The sequence below is a fragment of the Taurulus bubalis genome (assembly GCF_910589615.1).
Source record: "Taurulus bubalis genome assembly, chromosome: 2".
In the NCBI taxonomy this organism is placed as follows: domain Eukaryota; kingdom Metazoa; phylum Chordata; class Actinopteri; order Perciformes; family Cottidae; genus Taurulus; species Taurulus bubalis.
The window spans coordinates 31,110,024-31,124,528 of record NC_136590.1 but is presented as its reverse complement, the minus strand read 5'-3'; the positions used below and the strand labels follow the sequence as shown (position 1 = coordinate 31,124,528).

Sequence of the window (14,505 nt, the reverse complement as noted above, 5' to 3'; positions counted from 1 at the left end):
GTAAATTATTGTAGGTGTTTGCTCTCTGGGTTCGTGAAAGGGAGGTCCTGCTGTGCTCAGTGTTGAGTATACTAGCACAGATAATCCCCATGTGTCCCCTCCGCCTCACTCCCTGCTGGCTCATATCTTCCTCTGTATCTCCAGCTGAGCCTCCACGCCTTCCTTGTGAAAAAAAAAATTTAAATCCTCCTCCCACAAGTTGCCTCCACAGTCTTCATGAGCATCCAGTGAAATGAGGCTCCACAGCAAACATCTAGCCTGTAATAAAAGCTAAAACATGTGATTAACTACTCATGTATAATGGCTTGTGCTTGCAGTAATGCTGGTTATAGCATATCTGGTGTATAATAGTTCAGCTCATCTAAACCACACGCTACAAGCATTTCAATTGAATTTTTTTAATTGTAAACCATTATTCTATATTAGCCTCTATTTGTTATTTTATCAGCATGTCAACACAAACATTTATCTAGTGCCATAGTATCGCCCCTTCAAAACGTGTCCACATACCTGCTCTGTACATATTTCCAGCAGGTTCGGTAGCCTCCAAACAGCTTGGATCCAGTCTGTCGCGTGGTGGGTTGTCATCGGTGGGATTTGATTTGGCCAGATCTTTTGGGATGTACAGTAGGAATATGCCATCCTGTCACTATTTATCTTTACATTTACAGCTTCACCTTTTTGGTTTTTATTCCCAACATTCTCCAGGACTGCCCTATCTGTTCAACATCTATGTGACAATAGCTATCACATTTCCCAAGGTGATGTTCCAAGGTTATTTATTTGCATAGCCATTGTTTCTAAACAAAACCCAGCACACAGCCGCTCAGTCATTTTCAATTCAGGATCTTGTTTAAAGGTGGGTCTTTATGTGGGTTCAGCAGTGCTTTAATATCCTCTTTTATGCTAAATGCTCATTGATGGCCTCATAACATTTAATCTTGACATACAGTACTGCCTCATTGAAGTCTCTCTTTACGCTACAATTCAGCACAGTGCTTATATAGAAGGCCACACAATGTAAACTAGCCAAAGGACAGAGTTTAAATGGAATCTGAGCGTTAATGTAATGAATGATTCACGACGCAGGGATCAGTGTGCCTTCATCTCAATATCAAGATTGATGATCACCTCACCCTGAGAATCGATTCTCAGACGTCTTAACTGGAAAATGGATAGGAAAACGAGCTGCTCTTACTCATTACCAGTGGATCAATCAAATGATCAAGAGTAATGCTGTGAAAAATATCAGCAGGTGATATCAAAGCAGAGGTGGTTCGCTTTGCTGCTCCGCAATGTGTGGTGAGTGTTCCTGTGTGTGAGGTGCTGGTTTTACATGTCACATCCGTACTGTAACTGTTTTTATAGCTTTACAAACACATACTTCCTCTTATGGGTTTGATCTATTTCATCCTGCTGTTTGTGTCATCTTCCTTTACGAGCAGTGAGCCTCAGCTCTGACAAGCTCGGAGAGATGCAGAACAACAATGTGCGGCAGCAGATATTTGCTAATGCTCTGTTCAGGTCTTAGATTGGAGCATTCAGGGTCGCCTCTACTCTGCTAACTTGCTCTTCCCATCTCATCTGCTATCTAATACTGCAGCTGGTGTTGTGTGAGCAATGGATTTGCAGGTTGTAGGAGAAAGTAGCGCACTCGCAGTATAAAAACAAGCACATCTTTCTATAAAAGCAATGAAAACAATAATCATACCAGCAACCCAACAATATTTTTCTCATAAAAATAAGCAGCATGGATTTTCTGCAAGGGACTTGATTATAAAACATATATAAAAAATATAAACTTCCCAATATGATCCCTCATGAAAATGTCTAAAACATCAGAATGTTCTGCATATTATTGCAACATGTTGTCTAGTTACATGATCCGCCCCTAAAAACCTTGAGGTGAGCACATCAACGCTGAAGAAATGGTGATGGACTACTCGATTAAGTAATAGAGGCACGTTTTACAGCCACTGTTCATCACAGATACTTTTAATTTACCTGGATTGTCGGACAGTTAACACAAAGAAGAACATAATACATTAAAAACCCACCTCGCTAAGCCCCTTGCAAAGATGTGCATCATCATCCTTTGAAGCCAAATTCAGTCTCAATGTAGCACAAAGACATAATCAAACTACTTTCCCTCCATGAAACTATAACCTGCAGCATTCAAAACATAAATAAACTCTATTTCAGACCTATAATAATATTCGATGCAGGGTGACTGCATGTGAAGTGAACAGTATGCGAGTCGAAGGCACGTTAACCATGTTTACAGACTCACACAGACAAACTCCCACACAAGGTTGGTTCATTCGTTGATAGTTAGCGACAGCTAAATGTGAATAAGGCAAGAATATAGCATGGAACCAAGGTCAGTATTCATAGAAAACAGTGAAGCAGTGAAATGTGTGTGTCTCTGTTGATATAAAAAGTGTATTCTATCTTTTGGTGCTCATGATCATAGAAAAGAAAACGGCTACTGCTGCCATTATGGCAGGTTTGTTTCTATTGGAACCATTAGCCAGACTGTGCTGTATGTTAACATGGCCTCCGCTTGTGTGTGTGTGTGTGTGTGTGTGTGTGTGTGTGTGTGTGTGTGTGTGTGTGTGTGTGTGTGTGTGTGTGTGTGTGTGTGTGTGTGTGTGTGTGTGTGTGTGTGTGGACAAAAAAGAGGGCTGGGGAGGGTTAATGCCACAATCCTCCACTACAAGTGCAACATACATACAAATGTATGTACTCAGCATAAAAATGATGTGTACATGCTTCTGCGGGCAGAGGGGGAGGGGATGAAATGATCAAGATTACTGAGCTTAGTGTGACTGTGAGACCTATGAGGAGAATTTGGGGGAATAGGTATCACCTGACCTGTAAACTGCAAAATTACATGAGATTTAAATGAATACGTTTTAGCTAATTAAGTGTGTCTGCATGTTAGACCGGAAAATTGTTTGTCCTCTGTTTACAGCACTGCTGTTTCGGTTGATTTATAATGGCAGTGTATTATCACAGATGTGACGCTCTATTATTTCTCAACATACAAGCAACTTTCATTTTTGGCAATTATTTGTTGTTGTGGGGCAGTTGTACAGGGTTTAACTCTGGGTTCATTATTTTTGCAAGATTAAGGAAAGTAATTCGCCATGATTTCAATTAGTTTGATGTCAAAGCCGAGCCTGGTTAAGTTAATGGTCCGCAATTCATTCTACATATCATATAAATATTGTTCCATGGTGTACAAATAAGCATAACGTTCCTGTGAAAACAGGCTCCAGACAGACAAGACAAGATGGAAACCTCCCCCCTCACTACCCTCGGCAGAAGCACTGCAGCCAAGCACGCACCATTTATTATATCTATGACTCTAATTTGATTATTACATTTGAGGATGATACATCTGTGTGGGTCTTATCAAATATGAATCATCCCACAGAAATGAGACTTAGAATCTCATTAATTTGGGTTAGATGAGCATAAATTAACAAGCACATATTTAATACTGAAACGTAAGGAAGACTAAATGTTGAGTTTCTGAAACAGTGCTGAGCATGTACCCAGGGAGTAAAAAAAACAACGTTTTCTTTACATATTTTTTATGACTTTTCCTGTTGCACTGTATGTCGTAACATAAGCCTTTTGGTGGTGAAGACAGCACATTAGGGATTTTATTTTTAATTTTAGAGAAAGTCTAGTTGTTTGGGACATTAATGCTTCAGAACACCCACCACTGGAAGTATTTTTACATGTTTGATCAAAGTTTTTTTTGGACTGTTAAACAGGACTAACACTTTCACTACAACAATAAAGAGCACCAGCGCTTGCTTTTGCTCTTTATCGCTGTAGTGAAAGTGTTAGTTCTACGAGTTAACCGTTTATTTATTTTGACTTTCAAGGCTTTAATTTGAAATAGGTAGAGAGAGAGGCTCGAACGGCCCGACAGGTGACCGGTGCGCAGAGAGCCCCGCGGGACACAAGACCACAGTGAAGGGTCACGCCATTTCTCGTCTAAGAAATTCACATAAAATTGCAGGTTGTCCAACAGGACGATTTGAGTACTGGCAGGATGTGCACCATGGTTATCTCCCCGTGGGACCAAGCGCTGATGCCGCCCAGGTGATACCGAATATGAACCACCATCACGCTGCAGCCCAGGAGACCCACTGCATTCAATGATCGCCTACACAAAGCTATCTGTGCTGCTGGATGCTGTTTTTTTGGAGCTTGATTTAAAATAATAAATGAATAATACATTATGAATCATGAATACGGTGGCTTGCAAAAGTATTCATCCCCCTTGAACGTTTCCACATTTTGTCACATTACACGCCACAAACATAAATATATTTTATTGGCATTTTATGTGAAAGACCAACACAAAGTGTCACACAATTGTGAAGTACAAAGAAAATTATACCAGATTTTAAATTTTTTTCACGAATAAAAAACTGAAAAGTGCAGATTATTCAGCCCCCTTTTCTCTGAGTGCAACCAATTGCCTTCAGAAGTTGCCTGATGACTGCTGAATGATTGAATGTTGACCGAATGACTAAATAGAGTCCACCTGTGTGTAATCTAATCTCAGTACAAATACAGCTGTTCTGTGACGGCCTCAGAGGTTTGTTAAGAGAATATTGGGGAGCAAACAGGACCATGAAGTCCAAGGAACACACCAGATAGGTCAGAGATAAAGTTGTGGAGAAGTTTGAACATGTCACGGAGCACTGTTCAATCCATTATCCGGAAATGGAAAGAGTATGGCACAACTGCAAACCTACCAAGACATGGCCGTCCACCTAAACTTACAGGCCGAACAAGGAGAGCACTGACAAGAGATGCAGCCAAGAGGCCCATGGTGACTCTGGACGAACTGCAGAGATCCACAGCTCAGTGGACAGTTTGCCAGAAACCATGTGGGGGACACAGCAAACATGTGGAAGAAGGTGCTCTGGTCAGATTAGACCAAAATTGAACTTTTTGGCCTAAATGCAAAACGTTATGTGTGGCGGAAACCCAAAACTGCACATCACCCTGAACACACAGTCAAAGTCCAGACCTAAATCCTATTGAGAATCTGTGGCAAGATCTGAAAACCGCCATTCACAAACGCTCTCCATCTAATCTGACTGACCTTGAGCTGTTTTGCAAAGAAGAATGGGTAAAAATCTCAGTCTCTAGATGTGCAAAGCTGGTAGAGACATACCCCAAAAGACTTGCAGCTGTAATTGCATCAAAAGGCGGTTCCACAAAGTATTGACTCAGGGGGGCTGAATAAATTTAGCATTTATTTGTGAAAAAAATTTAAAAACATGTATAATATTCTTTGTACTTCACAATTGTGTGACACTTTGTGTTGGTCTTTCACATAAAATTTCAATAAAATATATTTATGTTTGTGGCGTGTAATGTGACAAAATGTGGACAAGTTCAAGGGGTATGAATACTTTTGCAAGCCACTGTAAGTAAACACATCCACTCTTCCTTTCATTAGGCATGTACTCTATAAACTACACTCTTAGAACGCCATATTTTTGTGGTTGACATGTTTAGGTTGAAGTTTTGATGTTAATTTCCAGCATCACAATGAGATTGGAGGGCCTACGCCCAAGTGGGTGAATCTAGAGCACCTCCATGGGGGGATAAGAAGCTTCTCTTTGTTGTAGCCCCCACTTTTTGATTTAGGCTGCATCGAATTCTTACCTTAAAATCCCTCCTCATGCAGCTGTAAGCATTCTGCCCCATGGTAAATGTAAAGAGTGTTGTTGTTGTTGCAGCATACAGCTACAGGATACTAACAGTTGTCAAAGTGTTGTGCTGATACACCTTGGAGAATAGTCTGAAGTTAGCATTGGCAGAAGATGAGTGAATTTTCTGTCGTCTGAGGCGTACATGCACAAGGAGAAGAAAACACCCAGTTGTACTGGTAGGTGTTGGCTGGCAATAGAAGTTGTGATAATGCAAATGAGATGAAAGCTGTATTTGGGGTTTCTCACTTGAAACGACACTTGAGAGTGAAAATCAACTGAGAAGGCAACAGGAACTGGTTTGGATGGGTTGTAGTGGGAAAATGAATGTTCAGGTGACCATCAGGTACAAAACGTTGTTCTCTTATAGGCACTTTATCAAAGTGACAGTGATGTTAAGTTAATGTGTCTTTTTTCTTATGCACACTCTGATTTTAAACATGATGGCAAGTATTCTGTGTGGCGGTTTTCTAGGTGCCAGTGGGTGTGAAGGTGTTCTCTTCTAGCAGGTGTCTGGCCCATAAGATATGTATATAGAAGTCAATTTCTATATCTAGTGATGAATGAACTGAGGCGAGAGCCTGGGTCACTGTTAAACAGGTGATATGCATTGAAAAATGTTTTTTTACCCCAAATATGTAGTTTTTTATGTAGTCATGTCTATTGTTTTTATTAAGTACAAACCTTGTCTGAAGTGATACACAGATGAGTCAATATATTAAACTACAATATAAGAGTTAGATACTTTTAGTATTTATAAAAAAAAACTGTGATGGTGTATTTTTTAGATAATTCATCACTGTTTGTATATTCTGGAGCTGTGTTTTAAATTAAATACATCATTTAACCATCTATTTATATAACTCATTAAAATTCAGTTTAATTAAAGCACTTTTACCTGTTCAGATTTACTTCATTGCGATGTATTGTATGGCATACAATTAAATTCAAGCATAGTTCAGTCTGACAGCGCTGTGACGCGTCACAGAGACTTAACACCCAGCACAAAATCCCTTTGGGTTCATCACAGCAGCAAATGTTAAAGTTAATCCAAATATAGAAAAAAATATGGATTAACCATCATTAAAGAAAATGCAAATAGATGAACTCAGAAAAGCTTAAAATCTGTGAAGATGCTGTGGGGAGTTGCCACCTTTAATTTGCACCTAAAGAGCTTCTCGTGGTTCATGTAACACCTTACACGTCAAATGCATTTGCAGTTTCTTGGAAATGATATGCCTGAGAGGTGAGGTTAGCTTTCATTCCATTACAGTAATTTAAAAGCCTAGTCCTTGAATTACAAACTGAGATGATGGTAGATATAATTTGACATTTGCTCTATATTAAGTTAACTCATATAGCCATTACAGGAACAGCTCATTCAGCCACATAGAGTGAGGTTCTTATTATAGTAAAAGAGGGCCAACAAATGCAGCAGCAGACTGTTGAGACTTTCTTTATATTGACCTTTACAACAGAGTAATTCCTACTGGATTCTTTCCATGGTGATATACTGGTACAATAAAGCAAAGGAAACCCAGAAGTATTTTGTTCCAGTTGTAATTTAGAGTGTGTATAGTTAGAAGCACATTTTAATTGCTGCAAGCTGTTAAGAATCTTAGAAAAACTAATTACATTGACAATATGTACAATTATGCTTAGTAAAACAGATATTGTGTAGTATCATATCACGTTTGTTCTCCATGTATCAATCCAGCTCTGTGTTAATATATTAGTAGGATTGAGAGTGCATATATTAAAACAAGATAATCTAATAATTTATCCTATATTATTTGCCTTTCTATTTATAAATACTGTCAATTTATCTTCATACACCAGCAAGGCACAGATTAAAGTATTATGTGTTAGTATCTCGGCCTGTTGTAATTTTGACCAGTATTTTAATAAAAGACACAGCTCACTCTCACTACAGTCAAGGAAATTATATTTCAATTGTAAGACATTAAAGCTTTAATACCTTTAAATGCAATAATATAATACTTGGGGGTTTTCATAGAATCTAATTGAGATATTTTGTCATCTCAATTATTCAAACAGAATATATTGCAGACTGAGGCACATTAATTGTCTTGAACTAAATAGTAGACCAATAATAAACAGTATAAAGAAAAGTCACTTATTAACTAAATGTTTACATGGACTAAGGTGATGAATATCAACAGAATAGAATACATGGATCTTACAGAAATAGTGTAAATGAGGAATCCCAGATGTTTTCTATTCTGATGTTTTTTTTAATAATGGTTCTCATGGTGGTAGCTCACTTCTTTTTTCTTTGTTTTAACCTGTGTTGCAATATTATCTTTGAACAAAACTTGTTAAAGTGTCTAAGATTATAGAAATGCTGCACTTTCGAAGGCTTTTAGCTATAACAATCATGCAGGATAAGCACCGCTTCCTCTGGCATTATCTTAAATAATGTGCTGGAAGTATCAAAAAAGCTCAAACTGATATCCGCACACTTAAATCTATGCAAAGAACACTTTATTTTTAGCTTTCAGTCTAAAAGGGATGATAATAATAGCTAATTTCATCACATAGTAAATGGGGCTTTGGCACATTTTTTTTCCTCATAGATCTGGGGATCCTTGATTAACAATGACTTAAGTCTGATCCCTCTCAAAGCCCCATTTACTATGTGATGAAATAATATTATAATATAATTATCAGGTACTCCGTGATTGTATATGTTTTTTGTCTGTATACACTGTGCTCCACCCCACTTTTTTTGCATTGTGTCAGTGTGGCATCCACTTGTAAACCTCTTAGTACTACATTCAGCACTTCAAAAATGTAGTTAACAGGAGGCGGAGCTTTGACCACCAGGGTGTGCACAGGAGTGAGGGATAACAATCATAATATTTCATAGTGAGTGAATTAGTGTGAAATTGTTTGGCTTAAGTGAACTATGCTGCATATGTGGGTTTGTAAAAATGTATGGACCAGGAAAATCCTAAAAGGTCAATGTTAAGGTGTCATCATCTCAAGGAGTTCACTGTCTTTGTTCTCAGGACTCAGAGCTACCGGTAAATTTTAAGCCTCTAATCGGGGACTGAATGATATCTGGAACGCCAGGTTGACGAATACAATTAACTTCAATTAACCTTTATTGATTGAACATAATTTGCCTCTCAGTGATACATGTTTGGGGAAAATGCTCACTTGAATTTGCATTTGTCATAATTCAGCTCTCCATAGCAAAAGCAGCATTCATCATGACAGGATTAATCAGATGGTATTCATTTACCTCCAAATAAATTAATCTTGGAGAAATTGTTTGCATTTTATAAATTATGCTGTTGTGCTACACTAGGTACAACAATCATTACAATTGTCATTGGTCATATAAAATGCACCTAAAGCCCTCTGCAAAAGGACACTTTGTAGCATATAAGCATTGACTGTCACATCCCCCACCAGTAGGACAGAAGGCAACATGGCAGCATGAATGTTGGTCATGCAGGAGAGGGGGAGGCAGCGGAGACCAAAGTGCTCAAGGCTACTTTGAACTGTGATTCATGTAATATATGAATCTTTCAGAGTTTTTAACTTAATGTTTTCTTATTTAATATAACTCTGACTTAGTAGGGTTCATCTACAGGGAGATGAATCAACCAGCAGTATTACACTGTATATAGGTAGTTGGTGGTATACAGTTACATAATATTTAATCTGTTCACCTTATTGTAGCCATGCTAGAACTCTGCAGTGCTTAATAAAGAAAAAACAATAATTGCCTGCTTATCAACCTGTAATTTGGGACTATTCACTCTCTCCTACTTCCCTTTGTGGGCGATCTCACTTTTTACATTTTTACCCATCCCCCTCACTTTCTCCTTTATCTTCATCTCTGTTTCACTCCCTCTCTTTCTTGCTGTCTCAGTGTAATGTGATCCAGGACCGATGCTGGCAGCCCCAACTGTGGCACTGCAATCTCTGCTCTGCTCTGGTTGCTAAGCAGCCTGTCTGAGACAGGGCTCGGTGATGCACCTCCCTCTCAGTCTGCTTCCCAAAAGAAAACACAAACAAAACAAAGAAAGACAGGGGAGAGTGGCAGAGCTGGCCATCAGGCAATCAGCCAAAATTCAGATGATCCCTCCACGATGTCTCTGTCTTCAAAATGGTGATGCTTCACATCTGCAGTGCAGCAGAGCATATTGTGAGCCCGGGGGGCTTTAGGACGGTACGGATCTTTTAAAGAAAAAAACAAAAACAAGGGCTAACTCACAGGACAGTGTGGTAGATCTCCGCTGTGATGCTCCCCACTTTCTGATGCGTTTGTAATGGAAAACGCGGTGTGCAGATTTAGTGTGATCGCGCCTAGAATGAAATCTGCCATGTGTGGCTAGAACAGTGGGCTGCTGGCCGGCTGCCCAGGTGTGGGCCATCGGTAGGGGAGTCGGGCTACTAGGAAGAAGCTGCATGTTCTGCTACTGTAGAGTCACTATGAGTCACGGATCGCTCCATGTGGTTGTGGAGGACGATCACCTTGCTCAATGCACAATAGAAATATTTGAGACCTCTGTGATGTTATCACTTGGCCCTTGTAGGCGTCACACATGTTATGTGATATGCAAGATTTACTGTACACACAGGTTGCCCACATTTGGCATTAAGATGCCCCTGTTTTTAAAAAATAAAAATACACTCAGCCAATAGCTGCTATTTACACGTGAGACCTGTTTGGACTAACGACCTCATCTGTGTCTGTGTGTCTGCAGAAGTACAGGTACCAGGATGAGGAGACGCCCCCCTTGGAGCACAGTCCAGCACATCTGGCTCCAGGGAAAAGTGCAGAGATGCTTCATATGAGTGACAAGAATCTTGCTGCCATGGAGGCCATACATGGCTACACACCACACACACATATCTCTCCTGTCAAGGTAGGACGCACACACAATCATACACATTGTTGGATCAATACGTAACGCTATCACAACAGCACAATACACTCGGCTGTGAGAGCTTAAGGAAGGGACTTTTACTGTGTTAGAATAAACACGCTTCAAAGGTGAACATATTGTACCATATTGCAAAGCGCATCACACATTATAGGTCACAATTAAATCTTTATCCCAGTACTGTATCTTTCGTGTTACCTTATATTCAAATGAATTGCGACATTTGTCATGTGAGCCAATATGATAGATACATATAAAAGACACATAGGACGAGCAAATTATCAATTTTGTAGCTTTATGTCCATGACAACGTGTCCTAACTGGCGACGAGAGACGCAGCACTGTGCAGCACGCTGTTTTTATTGTTTATTAATGTTTTTAATTAAATTGAAATGAGACCCAAAAAAATTATATGCCAAATTACTTACAATGCATTACAGGTTTGCTATTACAAAGGCCAGGTCTGAGAGATTTATAGTCATGGCAATGTGGTTTCCTTTTTTATAATTTGCTTCATTGAGAGACATAACATGCACTAAGCTTATTAAATGTATATTACGAATTTCAGTTAGCTCACACGCAATTGGTTAATTACACATTATCTGTTATAACTTTGCACTTAAAATGTTGTTTTGTCTGTTTTGAAATTCTATTTCTGCAACATACTCTAAATACTTTGATGAGAATATAATGTATTTATGAGGAAACCCGGCCTCTTGGCACCTTTAAGTGTCGGATCAACTACACCATGCATATTGGGCAATTTGATATCAGTGCTTAACAGCATGAAAATCTAAGACAAGCAGACACAAGATGCATTTAGTAATCGGATGACCTGACCCGCTTAAGGATGTGGTCAAAGATCAATTTGAAAACAGATTGAATACAATGTGTAACAGCAGAATGATTGCGATTTACACAATCTCTCATTATTTCAAAAAACCTGACTTGCACATGTCGTTGAAGGTACAGAAACTGATTGGTGCATGTAGTATGCCTTTGTTGAGAAACAAATACATGTGGATACTATGAGATTGATGAGACTTTGACGCAGGAAAGGTACCCTCACATTTTGAAGTGAAAAGAGTAATCCAGAACTTTGTAAATGTAAGATACAAAGCAGCTCCCAGTACAGACAATGACCTACTTTTTTTACGGAATATATTTAAGACACGTGTCTTACAAATGCAGAAAAACGAACCTCGGAGAGAGCTCCATGACAAAGAAGGAGACACTGCAGACAACATAAGATCGACTGGTCACACAGTCAAAAGGTACCGCTGACATCAGTGGGATTATGAGCAGAGTCATGTTGCCTGGAGTGCATTAACGAATACATACTGTAGCTACAAATGCAAGCAGGTGTAGGCTGTAATGTACACTTAATAACGATCCATCTCACACACCCACACATGTTATTTAACAGCCTCATTGGCTATTAAGACTTAAGAGCTCCAATATATTTATTTGCTCTGAGGGGGAAAGTGTTTCTCAATTTCCATCATGGGAGTACACTGAAGTCCCCGAGGAGCTGATATGTCCATTAAAATGCTTTCTTTTAATGAGCGGAGAGGACAGGAGTTATTGTGCTTCACCGCTGCTATTCAAAACGTACAGAGGCTGTTCTGCATGAGCTGTGGAGGTAATGGAGATTTTATTTGAGATATAGTGCTCAGTTTAGCAACACGGTCAAATAAAAAATGAGTGGTATTGGAGAGTCAGTTCCAGTCATCATATGGGACAGCAGAAACAACTGTATGGCACAGTGCAAACACGAATACTAAATAAGCATGAAAAATAACGCAGGTTATTGAAATCCTGGAGTACATTACACATTACAATCTGTGTCTGTGTCCCTTCAGTCACTGCTCTCTGGTCATTTGCTACTAAAAACGACCTGAACAAACTGCAAATTGAACAGAGCCGAATGACCTGCTGAATGCTAGGTTTTCATTTAATGGAGATTGTTCAATGAAAACAAGCACTGGCCATAATGTGATCGCAGTAGTTTTGTTTGTCAGTCTCTGTATGCCTTTGACTGTTAGCTGCTTAGCTGCTGATTGTGAATCCGGCAGCAGCTTGTAGCTGGTGGTTGACACCAGAAAGGTGGCACATGTCAGTCTCTGTTAAACTACATTTTGAGAGATATTTAGGGGTGATGTACTGCAACTGTTTTTCTTTACAGACATCATCATGATAAAATACTAGTAAAACAGTGTAAAACTCTGTAATGGTTTGCTTCTTGCTATCCTTTTCTGACCTTTCTTGCTGGTTTTATTAATTCCCTTTGTCTTGCTGGAGTTTGTCATCCAGCACATGCCAAGGGATCAGTAATTATTAACAGTGGATGGGCGCACCAATCTATTACGGTGACGGGGAGGGAGACTTTGTCCTTTCCCGAAAATCAACCATTATGAAGTAATTTAAGTCTGTTTCAGAGAAAATGTGATGTGTGCCCTGCAGTGTTTCAGATCCATTACATGACTCATTCATTCATTCATTCATTCCCCAGAGGCTTGTGAGATCAGAAAGTCAGTTTGTCTGTAAGGTAACATAGGAAATATGATTTCATGCCAAGCTGTAATTACATTGTAATTAAGAAGGTTATCTGTAATGCGACTCCAGATTAAGTTTATTAAAACCTAAACCAAATTTAAATAGTGTATGACATGTAGATTGTCCTTCAGTGTTGGTAAAAGTGTGGGCATTGTGGACTCCTACATCAACATTAGCTTTCTCGATTCTTGATGTTGTTTTAACCACCTATCAGCAAAAGTTAATTAAAAGATAAATGAAAATACAATAATATAATATAAATTATACTCCATATTTAGAACTAAAGCCATTGTGTTGTGTGGGCTGAGAACGTGCATCATGTAACTAGCACTGTCCTGTACCTAATGTAGGTTTTCTGACACCAAGCGCATGCACATAAATCAGTCCTTTGTTTTAAGTGTTCTGACAATTACTCAAACTAATTACAGTCTGTTCCAATAATATCCACGTTGTATTTGATTTACTTTGATGGTTTTATCTGAAAGCACTTTGTAGGCTATAATACTCTGAATACATACCCTTCTATATGTGATCTTCATTTTGCAAATTACCTTGTTCCAGTTCCAGCTGGGGATCTTTGTTGCATGTCAAATTATCCGATTGGCAGGCATACTATGTAACTAGCCTGAATGCTAGCGTCTAAAGCACTACGTTAATTCACAAACCGATTAATGTGACACAGAGGAACACCAAATACAAACTAAGCTTAAGCATCTTTGACAGTGACAGATATAAGATCTAAAAGAAGGGTTTGTTCCTCACTACCTTGTTTGTCCTTAGAAAATAAAAAAAGCCCTTCTGTCTGTAGGAACGTGTGATTTAATACTAGCCCGCAAAAAAGTTTTCTTCATATTATCCTGCCAGATATAACCACTTGAGGTGATACTTTCGTGTAAAAATACACTGGTTTTATTAGCCTAAAATCACACATTTATTCTGGTGCTCAGTATGTCTGCAGATAATACAAAATCAAAACTTTAGAGCGAGGTACAAAATATGTGAAGGGACTGAATTTAAAAGTGTAGCACTAATTGTTATTAAGACACTGCACTGTCGTACAATTCCATCTTGAGGATATTTGTCGTATCACGAAAGGCAGAATGTTGATGTTGTTCACAACGTTTTGGGAACCAGGATTTGCCCTCTTTCTATTTCTGGAATGCTGCCATTATTTATGAAGTCTTGTGTTTATCTTCAGGGAGAAGTGAATGCACTGTGAAGTATAAAGGTCTGGGCTCACTTCAAAGTGAATTGTTTGCATCATTTTATGTCAGTTGTCT

The 14,505-nt window shown here is 38.9% G+C and overlaps 1 protein-coding gene across 1 annotated transcript in view; it reads left to right on the top strand.

Annotated features, from left to right (window-relative positions):
* dlg4a (discs, large homolog 4a) overlaps positions 1-14,505 on the top strand; it is a gene marked incomplete at both ends in the record, with an annotated part of 39,687 nt that overhangs the window by 1,264 nt on the left and 23,918 nt on the right. The window contains 1 exon segment of the mRNA XM_079214488.1: positions 10,490-10,651. Within this exon segment, the coding sequence (XP_079070614.1) occupies positions 10,490-10,651 (162 nt within the window).